The 24,259-nt window shown below is 52.6% G+C and overlaps 1 protein-coding gene across 4 annotated transcripts; it reads left to right on the top strand.

The window, feature by feature from the left end:
- The first annotated feature begins 2,596 nt into the window (after window positions 1–2,596).
- Window positions 2,597–20,356, top strand: TMEM130 (transmembrane protein 130). Of its 4 annotated transcripts, none has more exons than XM_060649512.3 (8): window positions 2,597–2,957; window positions 8,873–9,178; window positions 11,018–11,177; window positions 13,863–14,029; window positions 14,658–14,742; window positions 15,862–16,064; window positions 18,519–18,631; window positions 18,990–20,356. In XM_060649512.3, exons 1-8 carry the CDS (start codon window positions 2,873–2,875, stop codon window positions 19,176–19,178), a joined length of 1,308 nt encoding a protein of 435 aa, XP_060505495.2. In that variant the 5' UTR covers window positions 2,597–2,872; the 3' UTR covers window positions 19,179–20,356. The 4 variants fall into 4 exon arrangements, with proteins under 4 accessions (XP_060505495.2, XP_060505497.2, XP_081647810.1 ...); XM_060649514.3 differs by having other exon boundaries at window positions 2,598–2,957; window positions 19,026–20,356; XM_081791684.1 differs by lacking the exon at window positions 2,597–2,957 and adding an exon at window positions 3,309–3,432 and having other exon boundaries at window positions 19,026–20,356.
- The last annotated feature ends 3,903 nt before the right edge of the window (window positions 20,357–24,259 follow it).

Below are 24,259 nucleotides of genomic sequence, written 5' to 3'. Positions count from 1 at the left end.
GGGCCTTAGAAGGGAAAAGTATTGTTGGGCCTCACCTACGACTCCATCTAGGATAGTGGTTGAATAGTGAACTGCTCCTGGTAACCCATGGTTAGGTGGACAGAGCATTAAAGTGATGACTACTCTCCACCACTTCCAGGACCTGTAATCGCTAAGTTACCAAAGTCTTTGTATCCCCTTCCCAGACAGATACATTTCACACCTGGTAATAAAGACAGCTTGTAATGCCTGCAAGAAATCCTGAAGCCCTATTCAGAAGCATGCTCCTTGCTTGTTTAACGTTGCTACCCAAGAACAATCCTCTATTGAAGTGCTGGAATTTTAAGTGGATGCATTTGGTGTCACTTATTTCTACCCTGGGAGAAATAAAATGGGTCAGAACACCTTTTCCACTGTGGAAAAAGTTGCAGCCAAAATCACTCCCCACCCCCAAAAGTAGTCAGTCCAAAGTTGGGGAAGGTTGAATAATCTGAGAGCTGAAATCAGTGTGCAAACACTTGTTGTTTAATATTGTTTGGTGGGAAGGGGGTAGAGAAAAAAGCAGAGGGTAGACATCTTTTGATAAGTTTCAGGTGCATTGCACAGGCTAGAGACCTATAGTTAACCCTAGCTCTAACATTGGCTAAATCCCTACACTTCCCATGGCCCCAGCTTCTCCTAGCAAGGTACCCAAAATACTGTAATGATTTTTATCTCTTTTCTTGTCTCTTCCCTGGATTAGAGGTCAGAGACAGTGTCAACTCTATCCCTATCAGGTAAATTAGATCCATGCCACCTCTGCTTAAAACCCTCCAAAGTCTTTTCAGCTCATCTTCATTCCCTGGCCCTATGTACCTCCCAACCTCATTCTTCATATTCTAGCCACGGTGGCCTGCCTTACTATGCATCATGCCCACCTTTGTGCCTCAGAGGCACAAAACTGGCTCTTTGTCATCCTTGACGAGCTCAAATGTTACCTCCTCAGAGAGAATCTTCTTAAGATCCAATATAAGAAAACCACTGTTCCTTCCACCTCTCATTCACTGTCTCATAATACGGTATTTTCCCCCAATAGCCTCACAGTCTGAGTATCAGTTTCAGGGTGGCCTTGCATTTGGCTTCTGTGACATAGATACGACTATGTGTGACTACTGTAACATTCAATGCAATACAGATACACATAAAAAAATCTTATTATTTTGTTTTCTGCATTTAGTTCATTTATTTAAAAAGATTTTTAAAGACTTTATTTTTAAATAATCTCTACACCCAACATGGGGCTCAAACTTAACAACCCTAAGGTCAAGAGTCATACACTCTACCCACTGAGCCAGCTTGGAGCCCCTGCATTTAGTTTGTTTTAAAAGAAACTAATAACCAGATCTTTGAATAATGTTAAATAGTTAAATATCTGAATCTCAGTTTCTAACCTTAACAAACTTTTTTTTCCAAGCACAATTTTCTTCTCAGTTCCTGATGGACAAGCACAACTTTCCCAGGTCTGTAAGCAATTCTAATGATGACAGCCAACACTGATTGAGTGCAATGTCCAAAGCACTATTCTAAGCATTAACTCATTTAATCCTGGCAATATGTCATAGGGAGTATTTCCGTTTTCAAGAAAAGGAAAGTGAGGCACTGAGAGGAAGTGACTTTCCCAAGGTCACATAACTCTCAGGAAGGATCCAAAGTCTCCCGGTTCCTAGGCCTGGTACTGTCCCCATGCTGGTGACTGATGCTTCTGTGGAGTGACACCTACTAGCATTTTTAACTTTATGGGGGAAGGAGAGCTCACTCCAATCTGTTCCCCCTCCATCAAGGTGAGATGGCAGTGTGGCCAGCGGGCCCATCCTCAGTGGGGACCACAGCTGTCACAGAGACAGAGGCCATACCTATAGGTGCCTTCACTCCCATGCTGCAATTCAAGTAGTGGCCCATCAGTGCCCACCAGGCCAGAGGGGCCATCCAACCCCCACCCCCACCCCCTCTGGGTGGGATCCCTTGCCCAAGTACAGAGGAAAGCAAAGGCAGAGCTGAGACAGGGATCCTGGTAACCAGCGTCCAGTCTTGAAGGCCAGACAGGCAGAGCCACCTTCCAGAAGGAAAGACATGTTCCGCTCCGTTAAGGCAGGTGGAAGCGCCTGCCTAGGCCAAGGCGTGTCCAAGGAGGGGCCTGGTCACTCCTCCTTGCAGTTCTCTGAGTGTCACAAGGCCCTCAGTGACAGCTAGGGCCCTGGTGTGAGCACGAGCCCATTTTACAGCAAGCACAGAGAGGAACGTCATGTCTCAGGGTGGGCACCTGAGCCCCTCTCTCCGGGAGGACATGAGGCGTTTGCAGGCCCTTCTCCCAGCGCCTGGCACACAGTGAGAGCTCCAAGTGAACGAGGAGCCGCATCTCCAAATCGTGTGCGTCAAGAGGGAAAATGGCACCTGGAAAAGAACCGAAAGGGGCCTGCGCGCGGCTTTGCAGCGGTGCGCGCGCCTCAGGGGACGCTGAGTCAGAGCCGGCGGACGCGGGGCGCTGAGAGGAGGGGAGGATCGTGGGGAGGATCGTGGGGAGGAGAGGAGTAGAGGGAGAAGAGGGGAGAGGAGGGGGAGGCGGCGCAGGCGACGCGAGCGCGGACTCGGGGAGGCGGGGGCTCGTGCGGACCGAAGGGGGTGCGGCGAGAGGAGGGAGGGACGCGGGGAGGGGGCGCGGCGCGGCTGACGCGGGCCGGGGTCGGCGCGGCTGGCTGTGGGCGGCGGCGGCGCGCAGCGACACAGCGTCGCGAGGCGAGGACGAGCGAGCGCCGCGCCCGCATCTCCCCGCACAGCCCGCCCCGCGCGCCCCGAGGAGCGGCCGCCGCCGAGCCTGCCGCGTCCCCTCGGCGCTCCTGCCGCTCCCGGCGCAGCCATGGCCCCGGCCCTCTGGCCGCGCCTCAGCCGCGTCCTCTGGCTCGCCTGCCTCCTGCCCTTGGCCCCGGCTGGGGTGGCCGCAGGTAAGGCGCCGCGCCCTCCGCTGGGCCCCGGAGCGGTCTCCGGCGGGCGCTCCAGCCGCCGGCCGCGGCCGCGGAGGTGGCGCCGTGCGCTCTGCGCGCGCCTCCTTCCTCCCGGGAGACCTCCGCAGCGCGCTGCGGAGGAGAGCGTGGCCAGCCGGCCCCTCGAAGCCCTCTCATCTCTCCCTCCATCCTTCTCCCCAGACGTCGTCCCGGCACTCGAGGGGTCTCCCCGTGCTCCTCGGTTCCCGCTGCCACCTCCGGATCGCCCCTGCCCTGGGAACCGCGCGCGGTGGCCGGTGCATCCGGGGGGATGGCTGGGGACCTCGCAGCCGCTGGGGGGGGGGGGGGGGAGCGGTGAGGAGGACGATGCGGGGACACCGGGAGTGTGCGGGTCGGTCATCACGCCACAGCCCCCCAGGGAGCGCGGGCAGGTTGCCCCGGAGCAGCGCCTTTAAATGTCGCCTTATCTGGAGAGGTACCCACCCCCCCCCCATCCCCGCTCGAGGAAGACTTTGGCGAGGTTGCGATTTTAGAGTCCAAGAGGCCAGTCTGCCATTTCGTCTTTGGAATGGTTTCCAAAATGGACCCCAAGCTGACAGGTTCTGCTGGGTGCTCCCCCCAACCCCACCGCCGGAAGGCCAGCATTAACCTTTCTGCCACATTTTGGTGACAACAAAAGGACCCGGATTGGAGAGTTGTTGGGGGACAGGTGGGATGTGGACAGCTCTGGGGATGTGCTTGTGTTAAATATCCAACATTTTTTCATTACGCGCCCCCTTCCAATAATGGTAGAAAGAGGAAGAGATTTAATCAAAATTGTGAAAGAAAAGCCCCAAGGTAAAATAAAAACCTGCATCTTAGGGATGAAAATAGAATTTTGTGGGAATTATGTTTGGTCAGGATTACCTGCTTCCCTCCTGGAAATTCACAGAGAGACGGGGTCTCCTGTCCATTGGGTTTACCTGTGTTCAGAAGTGATCAATGGTGGCCAAAATTCTAAAAAAAAAAAAAAGAAAAGGTAAATTAATTTTTTGGAGATCATGTGTGGTTTCCAGCCTGGCCTATTCGTGATGTGAGCCAGAGAGCCGGGAATGAGGTTGGGGAGCATACCTTCTCCCACAGGAAAAGCAGAGAGACTTGGAAGCCCTTTCCATTCTTCCTGGGGTTTGGGTCAGCCCACACCAGGTGCCTCCCACATGAGAGGCATAGGCCAGAGTCCTTGTCCTGGATCATTCGTTAATTCCAGGCTATGTTCAGATTTCAGACGTACCCTGGGAAGTGTTTGAGGCTACCTACATGGGCAGTGTGAAAGAACTGACGTAGCCATTTTCTAGAACGTTCCAGGTTCCCACATGCTGTGTCGTCAGGGAAAATGCGCTCCAAGTGGAAGCCCTGGGGACCTGCTAGTGAGTGAGTGTTGCTTCTGTGGGTCAGGCTTCCTGGCAGTGGCCACTTCACTTTGTGCTTTGACCCTTTCAGCTCTGGGTCACTCAGTGCACCCATGGAGCCCCCTCAGCCCCTCCCTTAGCTGTTCTGTACTCCAAGGCCATGTCGCCTGGGCTCCCCAACCTGAAAAGATGGGTTTAGATGGGGAGGGCAATAGGACTCGGGCTTGGTTCCATCAGCCACAAGTGGCACAGCCTTCACGGTCCACTTGGATGCCCTGCGCCCTTCTGAGAGCCCTGACAGAGAGGAGCAGCATCACCAGGGGCGTGAAACATCTGCTTTAAAAAAAAAAAAAAAAAAAAAAAGCTTGAGAAAAAATGTCCTTGGAGCCTCCTTGTGTCTGGACAGGTGTGGGGGCTCTTAGGAGCTGGGCCAGTGTCTGTAGCCACAGCCCTTCCCCGCCCCCACCCATCCCTCCTCCCAGCCAGTCTGCTCTCTAGTGAGTTCTATTCCCCTGGCAACGGATCTGCGTAGCGCTGACATGCGCCTGTCTCCAGTCTCGTTGCAGATGCTGGATGGCCATTAGCATGCAGCCGAATGTCCCTGCCACCTGCCAGCCTCGCTCTGGCCCACACTCCTCGCCTGGGGTGGGGGGGTGGGGGCTGGAGCAAGAGGGAGAAGGGAGGAGATGGTCTTTCTGTGAAGCCTGGCAGCCAAAGGGAGGGAGAAGAGAACTCAGCCCAGGGGAGGGGGTGGTGGGTACGGATCTGCTTGGTGACTCCAGGTAGTTCCACGGGGACCTCAATGCACTCCTTTCCCTCAGTGTAAAATACACACTGTATTTTCTTGCAGGAATTTCTGCCATAGCATCTGGAACTCTTTGGGATTAAGACACCACAGGTCCCGTTTTCAGTGCCAGTCCAAATGAGCGTACAGTCCAAAATATGGCTCTGGGGAAGGGGATTCAGAACAGGGAACATGTGACATGGACGAGGGGAAAGGCTGGAGCAGGAGTCCCTGGTGGGGGCAGGTAGTGCGGCCACAAGGCAAATGGGATGCCACTGAGGACCCACACTCGCTCTTGTCCCAGATTTGCTGAGTCTAGCGGGTCTCTCATGAGCTCCCTGAGGGCAGGAAGTGTGTCCTGTACTTCTGGGTCCTTCCCAGCACTTGTGGGGCACAAGGCAAAGGGCTCAGTCAGTACCACCTGGGTGAATGTTCTCCTGGGGCACTGCTAGGTGGGCTGGTCCCTCAGCCACACTCTTCTCTCCAGGTGCCATGGTCAGCAGCAGTGTTGAACACCTACTATGTGCCAAGCACTTTGTTAGGCACATGGGGAGATGAGGATAACCCCTACCCTCGAGCTTGTGGTGCACCTGCCAAAGGAGACAAAGAAACCTTCATCCCAACTCAGGAGGGTTGGGACCACTGAGTGCTCAGGCTGTTCAGAGAGCACTGAGGGGGTGAGGGGTTGAGGGAAGGCTTCCTGGAAGAGGTTATATCCCCTGACATGTAGGTGGAGAAGGGCAGTGAGGACAGCATGTGCAAAGACCCCGAGGCTAGGAAGGACAGAACATGGGGGAGAAGCTGTAAGAGTTAAAGCGGCCGGCCCCAGCATGGATGTGCCAAGATGTGAATTTGGACTCCACACTGAAGCTGGTCCATGAACACATTAGCATGGAGGAAGGTTGTTGGTGGGGGTGGGAGGGATGATGCTGAGATGGGGAAGGACTGGAGGCCGAGGGCCAGGGCCGAGGATGAAGCCAGTAATGCTGGCCTTCAGCAATGCTAGTAGTGATGAAGGGGAAGCAAATGTGCCTGGCTGGAAGGGGTAGTAACAAGGCCCTAGGGTAGATTCCTGGGACAACTGGTCCCTCCAGGCCCAACAGAGAGCAATGGCAGAAAATGGGGAGGGGAGAACTCCAGAGGGTCTAGAGCCAGCACCTTCCAACGGAACATTGTGATGAAGGAAATATTCTACGTCCGTGCTGTCCAGAAGAGTAGCTACTAACCACCCCTGGCTATGAAGCACTTGAAATGTGGCTAGTGCAACCGAGGAACTGAATTTTTAGTATTGGTTAGTTTTAAGTAATCAAATTAAGTTAAGCTTAATTACCTGTGGCTAGTAGCTACTCTTTTGCTCAGTGCAGGTCTGGAGCCCAGAAAGTAGGTCTGTTACTTGGTTTCTTTCAGGAGGTGCTTAAAGACAGGAGAGCAGAGAGCAGGTGCGTGAGGCCAGGAAGGTGGGTGGGAGTGAGTGAAATAAATGAGCAGAGTGAGCCCTGCAGCCCCTCCAGCCTTCCTTCTGCATCACTTCTTCTGGTGAGGCGTATGCTGTCGTAGGCTGGACGCTCTCGAACCTGGAGCCCTTCAGAAATCTCACCTATAGAGGAAATTTACAAATGACAGGAAAATAGTCACTAAGACACAGCAGTAATGCTATTGACAAGAGGGAAGGGTTCTGTGAATCAAACTACACAGGCTTGGGGCTCCTGACTGGCTCAGTCAGTAGGGCATGAGACTCGATCTCATGAGTCCGAGCCCCATGCTGGGGGTTGAGTTTACTTGAAAAAAGAAAAAAAAAAGATACACCTGCTTGATGGATTCTCATGCCAATAGTGAAATTCACATTAGTGCAACCACGGACATGACACATGAGAAAATAATTCAAAATTGTGTGCAGAGTATGATTATGTCTCAATTAAAATAAATTAAAAACTTCTAGGGGCACCTGGGTAGCTCAGTCAGTTAAGCATCCAACTCTCAGTTTTGGCTCAGGTCATGATCTCACGATTTTAAGAGTTTGAGCCCCGCATGTTCCCGCATGTTCGAGTCCCACATCGGGCTCTGTGCTAACGTGCGGAACCTGCTTGGGATTCTCTCTCTCCCTCTCTCTTTCTCTGCCCCCTCCCCTGCTCAAGCTGTCTCTCTCAAATAAATAAACTAAAAAAAATTTTTTTTAATAAATTTTAAAAAATTTAAAAACTCCTGTGCGTCAAAAACAGACATGAGGACAGCAGTATGGTTGTAACTGTTGTCCTTAGGAGGTAGGATAATGGGACACGTCTACTATTCTTTACACGTACGTATGTATTACTTTTATGATGGAAAGAAACCTTATTTTAAAAATCTTACCTTGTTTGTATGACAAAATGTTGTGCAGCTATGTAAAGCAATCAAAGAATAATGACTTCGGAAAATGCCCATGATACAGAATTGGAAACAACGGAACATGTAATTCCAAAGTACGAGCATAATTTTTTTTTTTTTTTAAGTAGGACATGCCCAAATTTGGTAACAGTGATTGTTACTGGTTATTTTAATTTTTTAAGTTTATTTATTTATTTTGAGAGAGAGAGCAGGGGAGGGGCAGAGAGAAAGAGAGGAAGAGAGAGAATCCCAAGCAGGATCCACACTGTCAGCGCAGAGCCTGATGCGGGGCTTGAACTCATGAACTGTGAGATCATGACCTGAGCCGAAACCAAGACTCGGATGCTTAACTGACTGAGCCACCCAGGTACCCCAATTATTTTAATTTTTAATAAAATTTTTTAATTTTTAATTTTCTCTATTTTCAGTTTACAAGCAGTCTTCCCTTCAATGTGGTAGTTGGGAAGGGAGTGTTACTTAAAAGCCCTCTTGCCCAACCTCTGTCCCATATGCTCAAGGCCCTGTTCTCTGCTGGGATCCTGCAAGACTAATTCCCAGGTTCCCCGTAAGAGCTGCATCCTCAGGATTTCATTTCAAGTCCCCCAAGGAGTCAACTGGTGGTGTCACACAGTTGCTGCATTGTCCCCAGCAGAAATCCCAGAGGTTGCTTGGAACAATGCAGTCCGGTCAGACCATCTGTGATAATGAAGATATTCTGTATCTGTGCCAATATGGCGACCCTTAGCCACACGTGGCTGTTGAGCGCTTGAAATGAGGCTACCGTGACTGAGAACGTGGGCTTTAACTTTTGTTTCACTTTAGTCAAAACTCAGACAGCCACGCGTGGCCAGTGCGGATCTAGAACCTCTTCCTTTACAGATTCAGAAACCGACCACGATGGAAGAGGGCTTGGCTCGAATCAAAGTGAACCTTTGTCCCAAGGCTTGTTCTGTCACTAGGCGTTAGGACTCTTACAGGGTCCAGACTCAGCTTTGTGTTTCAGATTGGAGTTTTGTTTGACATGTAGTCTGGTCCAAAAGACCAGGTAATAGAGGGCATTTTTTGGCAGCTAATCCCTCCTGTGACATACATTGGCAGTTATTTTCACAGCTGAGAAATAAGTCTGGCCGGGTCAGGCCTGTGTTCTGGAAGGCCCTGCTTGGCTGGCATAAAAAGAAAATATATGGAGTCAGTTGGGCCTGGGTTTGAATCCCAGCTTGACAACAAACTAGCCATATGACCCTTGGGCAAGTCACTTGAGCTGCCTGGGCCTCAGTTTCTCCACTTGTAGAATAGGATAATAAAAGCCAGCCCAGACAGGGACAGTGGGGTTCCTTGTCACACCTCTCCTGAAATAGTCTTTGTCTCTGGGCTTCCAGGGCTATATGAACTCCGCCTCACCACCGATGGCCCTGCCACCACAGGGGCGGAGGTGACCATCACAGCCAGCCTGGTGGCCAACGAAAATGGCAGCCTGGTCCTGCCCTCCAACACCCGCGTCTACCGCTTCCACTGGATCCATACCCCGCTGCTGCTCACGGGGAAGACTGACGAGGCTTTCAGCTCCACCATCCACGCCGTGGGGAACGTGCCCGGGGACTTCCCTGTCTCCGTCTGGGTCACCGCTGCCGACTGCTGGATGTGCCAGCCCGTGGCGAGGAGCCTCCTCGTCCTCCCCATCACAGGTGAGGCCCTTTTCTGTTTGCTACTTTGCCTTCAAATGTGGGGCAGAGGAAAACATCCAGCCTGGTCAGTAATCACATAAACCCAAAGTAGACTCATGGTCCCTTCTGTGTTTGTTAACAGAGGATCAGAAAATGGCAATACCCACTGCTGGCAGGGTTGTGCTGCAAGGGACACTGAAAGCAAATGTTGCTCCTAGGGGTACATACATTAACACAGCCCTCTGGAGAGCAGCTGATTCGTATGTATCAATGGTTATGCACTGTTTCAGCTTTTGGTCTGTCCGTTCTCATTCCTCCCACCTTCCTACCCCACCACTGCTCTCTCCTTCCAAAAAGGCCCTGCTCTCTTGGAGTATATTTGTCTTCAGGAAATGCATTTCCATTTGGGTAATGCTTTGTGCACAAAAATGTTCCTGGCAGGGGTGTGTGTAATATCTAATAACGGAAGAAAACATTAGCCAAACTAAGCATACAGCCGTAAGGGAACTAGCTAAGTATATGGATATAATTTGTATAACGAATAACAATGATCTTTCCAAACAACTGATAATGTTCTGGGGAATACTCGTGGGTATTAGATTTTAAAAAGCAAAGCGCAAACTTCTATAGCCAATTTGATCAACTGTTTAATATATGCATATGTACGTAATACCCCAGCTATTAACGTAGGCACAAATGCTTTGCAGTTCTTCAAAACATCAACAATAGTTGTGTTTGAATGATAGGCAGTTTCTTCTTTTATTTTTTACTTAAATGTTTATATTTTTTTTTCTTTTTTTTTTTTTTTTTTTTAAATTTTTTTTTCAACGTTTTTTATTTATTTTTGGGACAGAGAGAGACAGAGCATGAAGGGGGGAGGGGCAGAGAGAGAGGGAGACACAGAATCGGAAACAGGCTCCAGGCTCCGAGCCATCAGCCCAGAGCCTGACGCGGGGCTCGAACTCACGGACCGCGAGATCGTGACCTGGCTGAAGTCGGACGCTTAACCGACTGCGCCACCCAGGCGCCCCAAATGTTTATATTTTTGAGAGAGAGAGAGAGAGAGAGAGCGAGCTTGCACCAGTGGGGGAGGGACAGAGAGAGACGGAGACAGGATCCGAAGCAGGCTCTGCACTGACAGCAGAGATCCCAATGTGAGGCTTGACTGTCTCACAAACCGTGAGATCATGGCCCAACGTGGGGCTCAACTGAACTCACAAAATGTGAGATCATGACTTAAGCCAAAGTCGGAGACTTAACCAACTGAGCCACCCAGGTGCCCTAATGATAGGCAGTCTCTTTTGTTTTCATTCTACTTTTCTGCATTTTCCAAATGAGCTTTATCAGGCACGCCTTACTTTCTGCTTTTGGGTTGAAAAAAAATGAGTACCTAATTTTTTTTTTTTTTACAGACAGAGACACAGAACGGTGGTCCTTACCCAGCCCAGCATACTGGGTACAGAGCCGATCAGTAGACATGCTCATTTTTTTTCTAGACTCTAATAATTTGAAATATCTCTCAAAAACTTCTTTCAAAGCCTACGCATTTCCTTCTGGTCCTGGGCATCTTTTGTGCTAAGAAAGTTCAGGATCCTGGCGAAAGGGGTGCAGGAGCAACGCTGAGCATGTGATGTGTGCCATGAGTCTGCACCAGTGTCCGTGCAGCAGAGGCAATGATGTGGGGGGCGTGCGCCTCTGTGTTCAGGGACCCGCAGCGTCCTCTCCTGCCACCACCCAGCCCTGACAGCCAGAAGGGCAGGGCAGGGAGAGGCTGTCCTGCCAGCTAGCATGTGAGGTCACTCCCTGGCTCCGCCTTCCCCTTCCCTTGGTGGACTCACCCACCTTCGGTCTCTCTCCCAGAGCTCCTCGTGGGGAACCTCGTTGTCTCCCAGAACACCTCCCTGCCCTGGCCCAGCTCTTACCTCACCAAGACAGTCCTTAAAGTTTCCTTCCTCCTCCATGACCCGAGCAACTTCTTCAAGACCGCCTCATTTCTCTACAACTGGGACTTCGGAGATGGGTATGCTCTTCCCTCTTGATGCCCCAAAGTTTTGGCCTATGGGTGGTGGCCCCATTGTCCCATGCAGAGTGCTCTGTACTCTCTGACCTTCACCTGCCCATTCTCTCTCTCTCTCTCCAAACATTCCTTCAACACCTGCTCTGTATCAAGCTCGGGGTGTGTGGGGACCAGTGGTGAGTTAGTCACAGGACCTGCCTTCTAGGTGCCTGCAACCTAGTAGAGGAGGTCATTGGTGCCTCGAGACAGCCTTTTAAGAAAGGTCAGAGTAGAATTTTTCTCCATTTGACTCCGGAAGGACATACCTGGGTGATGGCGTGTGAGATTATACACATGTGTTAGAACTCGGGTGTTATAGCTTCATTTCTCCTGACTTCCCCTCTCCAAACAAGCCAGGCTGGAGGAGGCAGGTCAGGAAGTGGGTCAAGCACTGAGCTCCAGCAGCTCCAGCAGCCAGCCCCCAGATACCCTGAGCTCATGTGAGGGTGAGTGCCCCGTGGAGACCCCTCACTCCACTTAGGTCCCGTCAAGTCCCGGGCTGATGGTCCTTCCCACTCTATTCCATATTTTTCCGCCTTTCACTTCTTGGCGTTCCTTATGATATTTTTCAGTCTGGCAGAGAAACAGACCAATTTTCCAAGTTCATCGAAGGCTTAGTAATCTTTCTCACGCACCACTCCTCACCCCCACGAGACTTAGAGGCCCAGCATGCTTTCTTATGTACAGTAATCAATTAGAGAGCAAAGTGGGGACTCCTCCTAATTATAGCAAAAATAGTTCATAAAACAAACACAGGAACACACTTACCTGGAAATGGGCAAGATCCCGTGTGAAGAAAACAATAGGGTGTGCCAAGAGGTATCAAAGATTTGAGTAGATGCATATGTACATCATGTCCAGGACCAGGATGCTGAATCTTAATATTGTAAAGATGCCCATTTCCTTCCAGTTATCCTGTAAGCTTGATGCAAATCCAATAAATATTCCAATAAGTATAATTTCTGGAATGTGACAAAGCTTCTACAGTGCATCTAAATTTGGCGCGTAAATACACACATATACACACACGTACATATATTCGTATACACAAATGTATATATACGTGTGTATGTATATAAAAACATATATGGTTATAAACATATATGTGGTTTTAGAACATAAAGGACATCTAGAACATCTGTCTCAAACCAGGGGACAGCATCTATATTAATTAGGGGCATTTCTTTTAATATTAAATGCTTTATTTACTATTGTTACTATATTTGAACATTCTTACTAGCCAATGAAATAAAACAAGAAAAAGAAATGAGATATAAATATTGTAAAGCAGGAGACAAAAACATCACACACAGATGGCCTAGAAAACACAAGAGACCCAACTAAAAAAATCTTAGAACTAAAAAGAGATTTTAGTAATATGGGTGCTTACAAAACAAAAATCATAGCCTTTCCATATGATGGCAATGGAAAAAATCTTTCACAATAGTTATAAACTGTAAAAGCTGAGAGAATGAACTTAACCTAAAATTGTAGGATTTCTGTGGATAAAACCACAGATTATACCTAGAACCTCAAAAAGACTTTTAAGAGAGAATTTCTGAATATTGTCAGAAGGAAAAAAAAGATCATCAAAGCAGAATAATGATGAATGGGGTTGGGGAGTACAATTAGAAATACATAAATGTATTTTAAAAACTACAAATCACAAAAGTGTGTTCAGTAGAACAGAATGGAAAAGGCAGACACAAATCAAAGTTTAAATGCACATCTAGTATATGATAACAGTGGTATTTCTAGCCAGTGAGTAAAGACATATTACTTATTTAATAAATGTTACTAGGACAGTGGGTTAACTATTTAGAAGAAAAACAATCTGATCCTTAACAAGAGCAATTCCAGATAGATTACAAAGTACACATAATGAGCCAGGACTAGATTGAAATGTAGATGATCCCCTGCAATTGGATGACTTGGCAGTGGGGAAAGCATTTTGTAAGAATAAAAACAGGCAGACACTATAAAGGAAAAAAATGCTAGATTTGGCATCACTAGATTTAATATCTGAGTATGAAAGAAGTAAATCAAACCAAAAGACAAGGTTAAACTGGGAGAAAATATTTGGAAAATAGGTAAAGGTTTGTTAAACTTCATATATAAAGAGCATTGAGAAATCAACACAAAGATTTTCTTTATTGTTATTAGACTTGCTTTTGAAGTAATTCAGGTAATTGCAGGAATTTATATACTTTATATGGAGGTATGATTCTCTATTACAATGAGAAAAGTAAGGCTTACATTTCTATACATAAGACATCTAGAATTGAGATTTAAAGCCAAGTATGTCTTAACTCCAAAGTTCATATTTTTTCCCTCCCAGGATTGTCCTTGTCTCTAATGCAGGGCCTCTTTTAGATTCCTGGCTGAAGGGGGCAGAGCACTTCCTGGCAGGTGACAGGCACTTGTTGCTGGGAGTTCTCCTACCTGTCACTTACAAGCACGAGGATGACAGGCAGCCACTTGACCCAAGCACAGCTGACCTTGCGTCCTGGTGGCTCTGGGGGCTGCTGCTGTGATGACCAGTGGTTTTCTCACAAGGCATTGGGGGCTAAGCTTGTCACCCCGCAGACACCCCCGACTCTGAGAGGTCATGTGAGTCACTTCCGTTGTCTCCCTCCTGCCACCTTACAGCACCCAGATGGTGACTGAAGACGCAGTGGTCTACTACAACTATTCGATCATTGGGACCTTCACCGTGAAGCTCAAGGTGGTGGCAGAGTGGGAACAGGCAACGCAGGATGCCGGGAAGGGCATCGTGCAGAAGACAGGAGACTTCTCTGCCTCCCTGAAGCTGCAGGGTGGGTCCCTGGGGGCTGGTGCAGGTTGAGCACGTGGCCCCTTGGGCAGCCCTGGGCACCACTCCTTCCAAGGTTGGATCAGGCGCAGATCAGAGGGGCTCTGGTCGGGCCCCGGATCGGGCTTGGCTGTGCACCCCCTGTTCTTGTTCCCCTGGCATCCCCTCTGCGTGGTCTGTCATCATCCCCGCTTCTAAGAGGGCACTGAAGGCCACAGAGGAGGTCACGTGGCCACCAGACCCCAACCCGCCTCTCCCCGACTCTGGCAAGAAGGGGCGCTTGGGCCCCTGTGGCAGATTTCTCCGTGTGCTGCCGGGCAGGCTAATGGGCCCGGTGCTTTCCCCACGGTGCCCAGGCGATGGGGGAGGGGCACTGACACCGAGCCAGCCCTTGGTCCTGGTTCCCAGAGCTCCGCCTGCTTCCTCCAGTGTCCTCACTCTGAGCGGGCTCTGGAACCTGCTGCTGTTGGGGAGGCAGGACCCAAGCACGCCCGGGACAGACCTCCCACCTGCCCTTGGAAGGGAGAGCCTGGGGGAGGACAAGGCGGTGGTCACACGGCCCCGAGCTGTAGGAGCGCTGAGACAGCTGTCCTCAGTCTCCGGGTCTAACGGGACCCCTCTCTGCCTTTCAGAAACCCTTCGAGGCATCCAGGTCTTGGGGCCCACCCTAATTCAGACCTTCCAAAAGATGACAGTGACCTTGAACTTCCTGGGGAGGTGAGTGAACCCCACGGTGGACAGCGGGTGACGCATTGCCCTGCCCATACTCTCCCATGGGTGACCTTGAGCCTGCTCCATCTCCTGAGGGGCCCCAGGTTTAGGGGCCGGGGAAGGCTTATGCCACCTTGCCCTGCAGCCATGGGGGAGCTGCGGGCAGGGCTCCACACCCGAGGTCCCGGGGAGGGAGCACGGGCCCTTTAGAGCTGTCTGCGATGTGGGTGTTGAGGCAAAGGCAGGTGTGGAAGCAGCCGTGTGAAAAGCCCTCTGTATGTGGCTTCGGTCTGCTTCCATGGCCTCAGAAAGGAGACCGTCCCGGGTAGGAACTGGCCTGGCCGTCAGCAAGAACAGCCTCGGGCCGAGTTTGTAGTAAGCGACAGAGAAGCTGGACATGTTCTCTGCACAAGGGTGGACGGAGCTGCAGAGGTCAGCGGCCGGGCCCCAGCCCTCTGAGGACCCTTGTCCCTTAACCCCGGGACATGACGGCGGGAAGCAGGTCTAGATGGGGAGCAAGCAAAGTGGCCAAGGAACGAGGAAGATGCGCCATGGGGCTGGAGTTGGTCTTTGGAGCTTTCCGGGAGCTTTGGGGGCAGGGGCTTGGTCCTTGAAGAATGGGGTGGGAGCTACTTGGACTCGGCAGATGTGATGGTTGAGGGGGCGGGGGGGGGGGGTGTTTTACCAGCCTGTCCCCGTTTGCTTCACTAAGCCTGGCATCCTCTTGGGCTCTGGGACCATCTTATGTACCTGTACCATCATGTTCCCTTGTCTGGAAGGTGTAAAGAGGAAGGACCACCTAGAGGACAGCTAGGTGTTCTGTCCTGAAAAGTACACTGAAGTTCACGGCTGCCTGGCCTTTCTCAGACTTGGTCTGTGCTCCCATTCCTTGCTGAGCCGTATTTTTAACTTTTTATTTTATTTATTTTGGGGGGTGGGGGAGAGAAAGAGAGAGAGGGCGAGAGAGAGAGAATCCCGAGCGGGCTCCGCACTGTCAGCCTGACGTGGGGCTCGAACCCACAAACCACGAGATCATGACCTGAACGCGAACCAAAAGTCGATCGAGCCACCCAGGCGCCCCTTTTGCGGAGCCATTTCTGAAAAGACACCCCCATTTCCCCGCAGCCCTCCCCTGACCGTGTGCTGGCGTCTCAAGCCCGAGTGCCTCCCACTGGAAGAAGGGGAATGCCACCCGGTGTCCGTGGCCAGCACGGCCTACAACCTGACCCACACCTTCAGGGATCCCGGGGACTACTGCTTCAGCATCCGGGCCGAGAATGTCATCAGCAAGACGCATCAGTACCACAGGATCCAGGTGTGGCCTTCCAGTAAGTGACCCCTCGTCCTCTGCTCCCGTGCCACCCAGGCCGCAACACACAGTCAAGCCTGCCACCGCCACCAGTATGCTCCCTCCAGCTGACCCACCAACGTGACAGTCATCGCTGAACCTCCTGGCCCGTGCCTGTACCTCCCCCAAACACCAGGGCCAGAGCACCCCGCGGTTCGACCACCACCACCCTCGCTGCTGCCGGCAGTCCCCTCCCCTCCCCCACACCGGTTGGGATGCCCACCGTCTGGACCACGTGCCATTGATCCATGCTGCCCAGCACCAACCCGGCTTTGTCTCTCTCTTGCCGCCATCACTCTCGCCACCGTGTCCTTCCCACATGTTACCAATGCCACGCTGTCCCCATCATGAATGCTGCTCCCCTAAATAAGCCACCACGATCACGAGCCTCCCTCCTCCACCATCTCCCCGATCCTGCTGCTGTTGCCACCATTAAAACCAGCGTCCCCAGTGGTAGCCTCAGACCCTCAGGATGTTGTGGTTCTCCTGGGGAGTGAGAGGTACTCACAAAGGTTCCTGTCATTTGTAAGGATCCCTGGCCGTCTCCCCTGCAACGAATGCTCTTCTCCGAGTCATATCAGGCCCGGCCACTGGCTTATAGTCACAGGATTGGCCAATGGCGGCGTGAAGTTCTACCCTTCTTTTCCAGGGGGGCTCTTCCGTGACCCCAGAAAAGCACTTCCTTACAGACAGGAGAAAGTGGATGCCAGAACCCTGAGGAAGGGTCTTTCAGGTGCCCACCCAGGTCCCAGCCTCTAGGGTACACAAAAAACCTTGCCGGCCGCACTTGCCCCCACGGTCAGCCCGGCAAGTGCCCCGGATGCTGCCACTGTCCCCTCCAGTCTCCCCAGTCCCTGTCTGAGCCATTGGGCAGATGCCGTGCTCCACTCTGGGCCCTGGCTGGCCTTGTGGAGAGACTCTGTGACCTGTGGCCATCGTCAGAGGTCTTGGGCGCTGCCTCCCCCAGATCTCCTGGGCACGGAGTGCCTGGGCTCCCCCTGAATTGTGCAGAGAAGATAGCATTCTGGGTAATCAGTGCTGCCTTTTCTTGGAAAGCACAGCCTCATGCCTTACTGTGGCATCTATACCAAGGGGCAGGGTCGGGGAGGAGTGAGGGGAACCCATACTTGCTGATCACCTGCCGTGCACCTGACACATTCATGCCCCTCACCTCGTGGCGTCCCCGAAGCAGCCTCATGGGTCAGTGTTAGCATCAGAGAGCTTGGTCAGAGCTGGGGTTCGAACCCAGGACCGCCTAACTGCAGACACTGGGTTGTCCCTGCTCCCCCGTGCAGTTTCCTGACAGGAGGGTCAGTGAGTGAGCCCAGGGCTGGTGGAGGGGAGAAAGCAACAACAAGTCACGAGGCTGCTTGGGTGTCCTCACAGCGTGGCTTCCCATCCCCAGTGCACATCACCCAAGAGAGCAAGGAGGCAGCTGTGGTGTCTTTTATGGCCTGGACTGGGAAGTCGTCATTCCTGTCCTGTGCTGTTCGGTAGGAGCAAGCCATTGAGTCCAGCCCGCACTCAGGGTACACCTCTTGAAAGTGACTGTCAAGTAACATGTGGACACGTGTTATTTTTATTTTTTAAAGTTTATTTATTGGGGCACCTGAGTGGCTCAGTTGATAAAGCATCAGGCTCTTGGTTTCAGCTCAGGTCACGATCTCACGGCTTTGTGGGTTCGAGCCCCGCGTCAGGCTCTGCGTTGGCAGCACGGAACCTGCTTGGGATTTTCTGTCTCTTTCTGCTCCTCCCCAACTCACACTGTCTCTGTCTCTCTCTAAATAAATAAACTTTAAAAAAAATAAAGTTTATTTATTTAAAAAAATTTTTAGCGCATATTTATTATTGAGAGACAGAGCATGAGCATGGGAGGGGCAAAGAGAGGGAGACATAGAATCTAAAGCAGGCTCCGGGCTGTGAGCTGTCAGCACAGAGCCTGACATGGGGCTCGAACTCACAAACCGTGAGATCATGACCTGAGCCGAAGTCGGACGCTTAGCCGACTGAGCCACGCGGGCGCCCCAGAGTTTATTTACTTATTTTGAGAGAGCGCATGTGTGTGCATATGCGTGTGTGAGTGGGGGATGGGCAGAGAGAGAAGGAGAAAGAATCCTGAGCAGGCTCCACCCTGTCAGCACAGAGCCCTATATAGGGCTCGAACTCAGGAACCATGGGATCATGACCTGAGCCAAAATGAAGAGTTGGATGCTTAACGGATTGAGCCACCCTGGTGCCCCATGTGGACATACTTTAACGCCCTCACACACCCCAGCTTGGTTTTTGTAGAATCCTAGATGAGATTCTCAATGCATGTACATAAGGAAAAGATAGCTCCTGTGGGGTTTGACTGTCCTATGCCCCGTTGTGGTCTGAGAGCAAGCCTTCTCCACCAACTCCCCAGACCCATGACCTCATCCTCTCTCACTCCCAGGCATCCAGCCAGCTGTCTTTGCTTTCCCGTGTGCCACACTTATCACCATGATGCTGGCCTTCATCATGTACATGACCTTGCGGAATGCCGCTCATCAGAAGGACATGGTGGAGGTGGGTATTCAGGGGGGTGGAGGCCGGGTCACCAGGCTCCGGCTGGAGAACGGGACCCGGAGGGGGTCTGGATGTCAGAGTGAGGTCCTGGGGCTGGGGAGGATGTGCCCAAGAGGCGCTCAGACTGGGCCAAGTTGAGTTGGCTCTTTCCCATGTGACTTAACTCCTGTGCTCACCCCTTGCCTAGCAGCTGTTTCCCCGGTAAGGGAGAGGGCAGCCACCACGGGGAGACCCAGAGAGCAGAAAAGCCAAAGGCACAGGGAAAGCACTGTGTGTCTCCAGGCAGCTGAGCTCATAAGGCCACCTGAAGGGGGTCCGGCAGGCGGGTGATTGACCCATGGGGTTTTGTTCACCATAGGTGGCTGATTTTGACTTTTCCCCCATGTCTGACAAGAACCCGGAGCCGCCCGCTGGGGTCAGGTGCTGCTGCCAGATGTGCTGTGGGCCCTTCCTGCTGGAGACTCCATCTGAGTACCTGGAAGTTGTCCGCGAGAACCATGGGCTCCTGCCGCCCCTCTACAAATCCGTCAAAACTTACACTGTGTGAGCAGCCCCCAGTCCCGTCTCAGCACTAACTGACTGCCCGCTGGGCGCTTCAGACAGGGTGGCGCGTGCCACCGAGGAGAGGGGTTCATGTGCGCGGGGCTGTCCATCCTGCTGGCCATCCATCCGTAGTTCCAGCTGCCGCCACGAGCCCCCCCCCACCTCAGCCCCACACCCCTGCCATCAGCCCATCTGTACAGTCCAGCCTCTGCTGTAAGCCCCTCTCAGTCAGCCCCACCCCACCCCCTTGCCTTTGAAGATCCCCAAGCAGGACCCCCAACACTCGACGGGGTCCCTCCTCTCTCCCAGGCGTGCCTGGCTGCCCCTCACCCATCCTTCCCATGTCGGCACTTTGGCCGTCCGTCTGCGGTTCGGGCTTCCCTCCCCCAGATGGCCCTGCCCAGGTCAGAGAACCAGGTGGATGGTCACCAATGGTTAAGGCTACGTCACAAAAGGTCGTATGTACGGAGACAAGTGCATGCGTGCACGCGCGCACACACACACACACACACACACACAAACACACAACATGCGTCACACAGGCATCTCAGATGATTTCCTGTGTATCAGTTAATGTTCTCTGGGTCCTGAATTCGAACCAAAATGACATCTGACTTTTTCCATTTGGCCCCCACAGCTCCTCGTCCCGGTCCCTCCCTTTGTGCACTGTCCCTGTGGCTCCCGGGTCCCGTTTCCTGCCTGCTTGCTGTTGGGTTGGGTGCGGGCAGGGCTAACGCTTGGTGAGTGCGAAGTGCTTTCAAAATAGCGCCTTCGTCCAGTGAGGAAGAGGCCTCACAGCAAAGGAGGAGCACGCCGGTGGGGACGTGGGTTCACTGTGGGAGACGGTGTTCTTGCGTGGCCTTGGGAAGGAGGAGACAGGACTGGAGGGAGCCCGAGGGGGCTGGGCAGTGGCCCGCGGAGGGAGAGCACGAGGAGAGGGCAGGTGCAGGTGTAGAGAGAGGCCGCAATGAGGCCCCAGCACAGCCGCGCAGGAGCCTGGAGTCAGTGGGCCCTGTTTGGGGCAGGGCCAGGGCTGCGGGGGCAAAACCCCGTTGCCGTAATCTTTGCTGTCAGACTTTGTGCAGACAACAGCACTCCTGCTGTTTCCAGCTCATTCTCATGAAATACTGCCATTATTGCTGAATAAAGCTTGTGTGTTCTCAAATAGCCAAGCATATGCCAGGCAGCCAGAGTCCCTTTCTTTTCTGTGCGGGGGGGGGGGGGGGGGGGGGGGGCGGCGGGGAGGGGGTTGGGCCTCGTGGCAGCAGGGCATCCCCTCTGTGTTCTCTGGCAGGTGTGGACGGAGCTGCTGTCTGGGGTGTCGGGGACCGGTCAGTCGTGCTGACTAGTCTTCCTTAAACAGCCACCAGGACTCTGAGGCGGGTCTCGTGGAGGCGGGTCCGGTTCCACCCCCTCCTTCTCCCCCTGTGACTCCAACATGCAGCCAGGTTTGAGGCTCCGAGCAGACGAGCAGACGCTAGATGGAGTGGGGAGGAAGGCTGCGCTCAGGGGACTTGGAAACGCAGAGCCTTGGGCCCCACTCCCACCTGAGTCCGCACCTGCCAGGGGCAGCCACCTGTGTCCCCACAGGCTCGCGGGAGTCCTGGTGCCCCATCGAGTGTGAGCGCCTCTGGTCCCTGCAGGGCTTCTTGAACTTGGATGTGCCTGAGAATCACCAGAGGTCTTGCTAAGCCACAGACTTTCATCCGGGAGGTCACGAGTAGGGCCTGGGATTCTAGGTTTCTAACAAGATTCGAGATACCGCTGATGTTGCTGGTCCAAGGACCACACTTTGAGTTGCACGCTCCGAGTCTGCTTCTTCCTAAGCTCCTTTTCTTCCAGAAGAGGTTTGGGCTTTATAAAAAAATTTTTTTTAACATTTATTTATTTTTGAGAGAGAGAGAGAGAGAGCATGAGCAGGGGAGGGACAGAGAAAGAGAGGGAGACACAGAATCCGGAGCAGGCTCCAGGCTCTGAGCTATCAGCACGGAGCCTGATGCGGTGCTCGAACTCAAGAACCACGAGGTCATGACCTGAGCCAAAGTCGGGCCCTTTACCAACTGAGCCACCCAGGCACCCCCCCTTCCTTTTTTGAGACAGAGTGAGCAGGGTAGAGGGGCACAGGGAGAGAGAGGGGGAAAGAGAGAGATGGAGAGAATCTCAAGCAAGTTCCACACTCAGTGCAGAGCCTGATGCAGGACTTGAACCCACAACCCTGGGATCATGACCTCAGCTGAGATCGAGAGCTGAGCATTCAACTGACTGAGTCACCCAGGTGCCCCTGGGCTTTTTTCTTAATTACCTCTGTTCTCCCACCACCCTCACCACCCAACCCAGCCAGCGGGTGTGCCCCAAGCCCCAAGCTGGACATGGGTAGGAATGAACCCCAACCCCACCGTGGCTGTCCCACTCTGGGAAGCCCCACATTTAATGAGCCAAGTCATTGCGGGAACTCTGTCAGGCTTCAGCATCATTGGCATATGGGGCGGATGCTGCCACCTACACCTTTGCTCTGCCCCCCGACCCGGGGTCGGTATGTCAGGCCTCGGGATGAGAAGGGACCTGAGTGTGTTGTGGGGGACCCCTGTGCCTTGGATAACGTCCGAGGATCAAACAAGACCTTGGAGAAAGCTGGGGGAGAGAGGGGGCTGTTCTTGCCTTGAGTTATTTTAGTGTGCTCCCAACAGATGAGGGCTACGTGTCACACGTCATTTAGAACCACTCCCTGCTGGGATATATACAGCTTCTGTCCCTGCACGCGCCTTCAAGAGAACCCAGGATTAAGACACCTAAACTCCACCCAGAGGAATTCAGAAGGGGTTGTTTGTGCTACAGAAGGAGATCTGTATCTGTAAAAACTGGGGTGCTCCAGTGTTAGTCTTACAGAAGTTAAGACAGTTAAAAAAAAAAAAAAAAAAAAAAAAACGGGCACCTGGGTCACTCAGTCGGTTAAGCGTGCAACTTCGGCTCAGGTCATGATCTCGCAGTCTGCGGGTTCGAGCCCCGCGTCGGGCCCTGTGCTGACAGCACAGAACCTGCTTCAGATTCTGTGTCTCCCTCTCTCTCTGCCCCTCCCCTGCTCGTGCTGCCTCTCTCTCTCTCAAAAATAAATAAAACATAAAAAAAGAATAAAAACAAAACAAAAACAAATGGTCACCCACATGAAAGAGCTAGAAAGAACCACTGGGACAGAAATGCAGGAGAAAAATGGAGCGGTAGAGGGAGGGGTAACTTTGCCAACTGAAGATGCACACAGCTGCAGTCCGACTCGGGAGGAAAACATTCGGCCTGCAAACTTTGGGGGTACGCAGGCTGTCGGGTACACGCTGGGCCGAGAGGCAGAGCTGTATACTTTGCAGGCTGTCTCCTCACCCTGAGCAAGGCGGGTCTTCAAGGTGCCCCTGGATTGTTATGCAGTCTCTGCCCACTTCCCTCTTTAAAGGCCTCATCTCCAAATACGGTTGCGGTTGCGCAATGAGACGTGGGGGGAGGGGATTTTGGAGGGAAAATAGATTTCTGTTGTTTTAAGCCACCCGGTTTGTGGGATGTGTTTCTGCAGCCACAGGAAACCGATGCCCTTCCCCGTGTCCGCTTGGCAGCTCCGTCTCCCGCTGCGTGCCCACCCGCCCAGCCAACGGGTCCGGTCTGGCGCCCGACCGCTTCCCCCGCCCTGGCGGAGGCCTCCCCGCTGCAGGGCCCCACTCCTCACTCTGCCCCAAGCCTGCGCGCGCAACTGCACCAACTGTCCTCATCCACCCAAACCCCTCGGTGTCTCCCAGCTCAGAGTCCTACCGGCGGCCCGTAGGGTAGCAGGACCTGGCCCTTTGGCCTCCCTGCCCTCACCCCCCTGCTGTTCTGCCTTCCTCGGGGCTTTGCTTTGCCTGTCCCCCTGCCAGATGCTCTTCCCTACACAGGCACAGGGCTCCCTCCTGCTCAGTACCATCTGCTCAGTGAGGCTGACCCCCGCACTCCCTGCCTCCTGTACCTCGTATTCCCCACTCCCAAGAGCACAGATCACCCTAGAGCATACTGTTCGTTTTACTAATTTATTTGTTTAGCCTGCCTCCCTCCACAGAACAAAAACTCCAGGAAGGAAGGGCCTTGGACTACTGCATTTACTGTCTGTAGTTCCAGCACCTAGGACAGTGCCCAACACGCAGCAGGGGTTCATTAAGTATCACCGGGAAGGGAGGGAAAATGCCCTTCCCCCTTTTGTGGCTTCACAATGTCTGGAATGTAAGAAAGAGAAGATTCTAAGGATAGGACTCAGTATCTCTCCCCAGATGGTCCAGAAGGACAAATGGTCTGGAAGCCTCTGTTTGGGTCTTGGGGTGATGTCCAGGTGACAGGATTCAGAGGTCTCCCTGCCTGTATCCTGGAAAGAGGGACCGTTATCAGTTGCGGGGGACGGGGGGGGGGGGGTTCTTCTCTGCCTAGAGGACCTAGAGCTGCCTCATGTGACAGCATTTCAGAAATTGGTTCTGTTCTTTGTCGGCCATCAGAGCAGGAAGCCACTGGGCTGGCTTCTGAGCATGATGCCTCGTTCTGTGTTGAACAAGGGGATCAGAGGGTGGGAGCAGGGAGGCAGCCAGGCTGTGGATGGTGTGGCAGGGGCTGAAGGGGTGAGTTTGGAGGGGACCTGCTTGGCATCTGGCCAGGGGGCTGAGGAGGAGCTGGGGCCACCAGGCAGGGTTTGGGCCAGGGGCTTTTACCCTGGGGTGCCCGACCCCCAAGGGATCCATGGAGCGAATTTGCAAGCTCGGGTGGGAGAAACTGCATCTCCAACATCACAAACCTTTAATCAAATCGTGGCGTTTCCATCCACCACAAATCTAGGCAGTGCCGTCAGCAGTTCCCATGGCTTTGCCTTCCATAGAAATCACAAGTGTTTTCACAAAACATTTCAATTGTTTCGGGTCTCCCCAAACGTCCTGGCCACGTCTTCAAAATTACATTTGCTGTTAGACCTGCTGCTGGGTCTTATTTCACTAAGGACATATATTACAATCACTATTTTGATAACTGTATTTCAGTATAGTTTCCTTGGAATTCCTATTATTTTATATCAAGTTTTTAAAAACTTTA

Source organism: Panthera onca, chromosome E3 (assembly GCF_046562875.1).
Source record: "Panthera onca isolate mPanOnc1 chromosome E3, mPanOnc1 haplotype 2, whole genome shotgun sequence".
Taxonomy (NCBI): domain Eukaryota; kingdom Metazoa; phylum Chordata; class Mammalia; order Carnivora; family Felidae; genus Panthera; species Panthera onca.
Note: the sequence above shows the minus strand (reverse complement) of the source record. Positions and strands in the feature narration are given on the sequence as shown.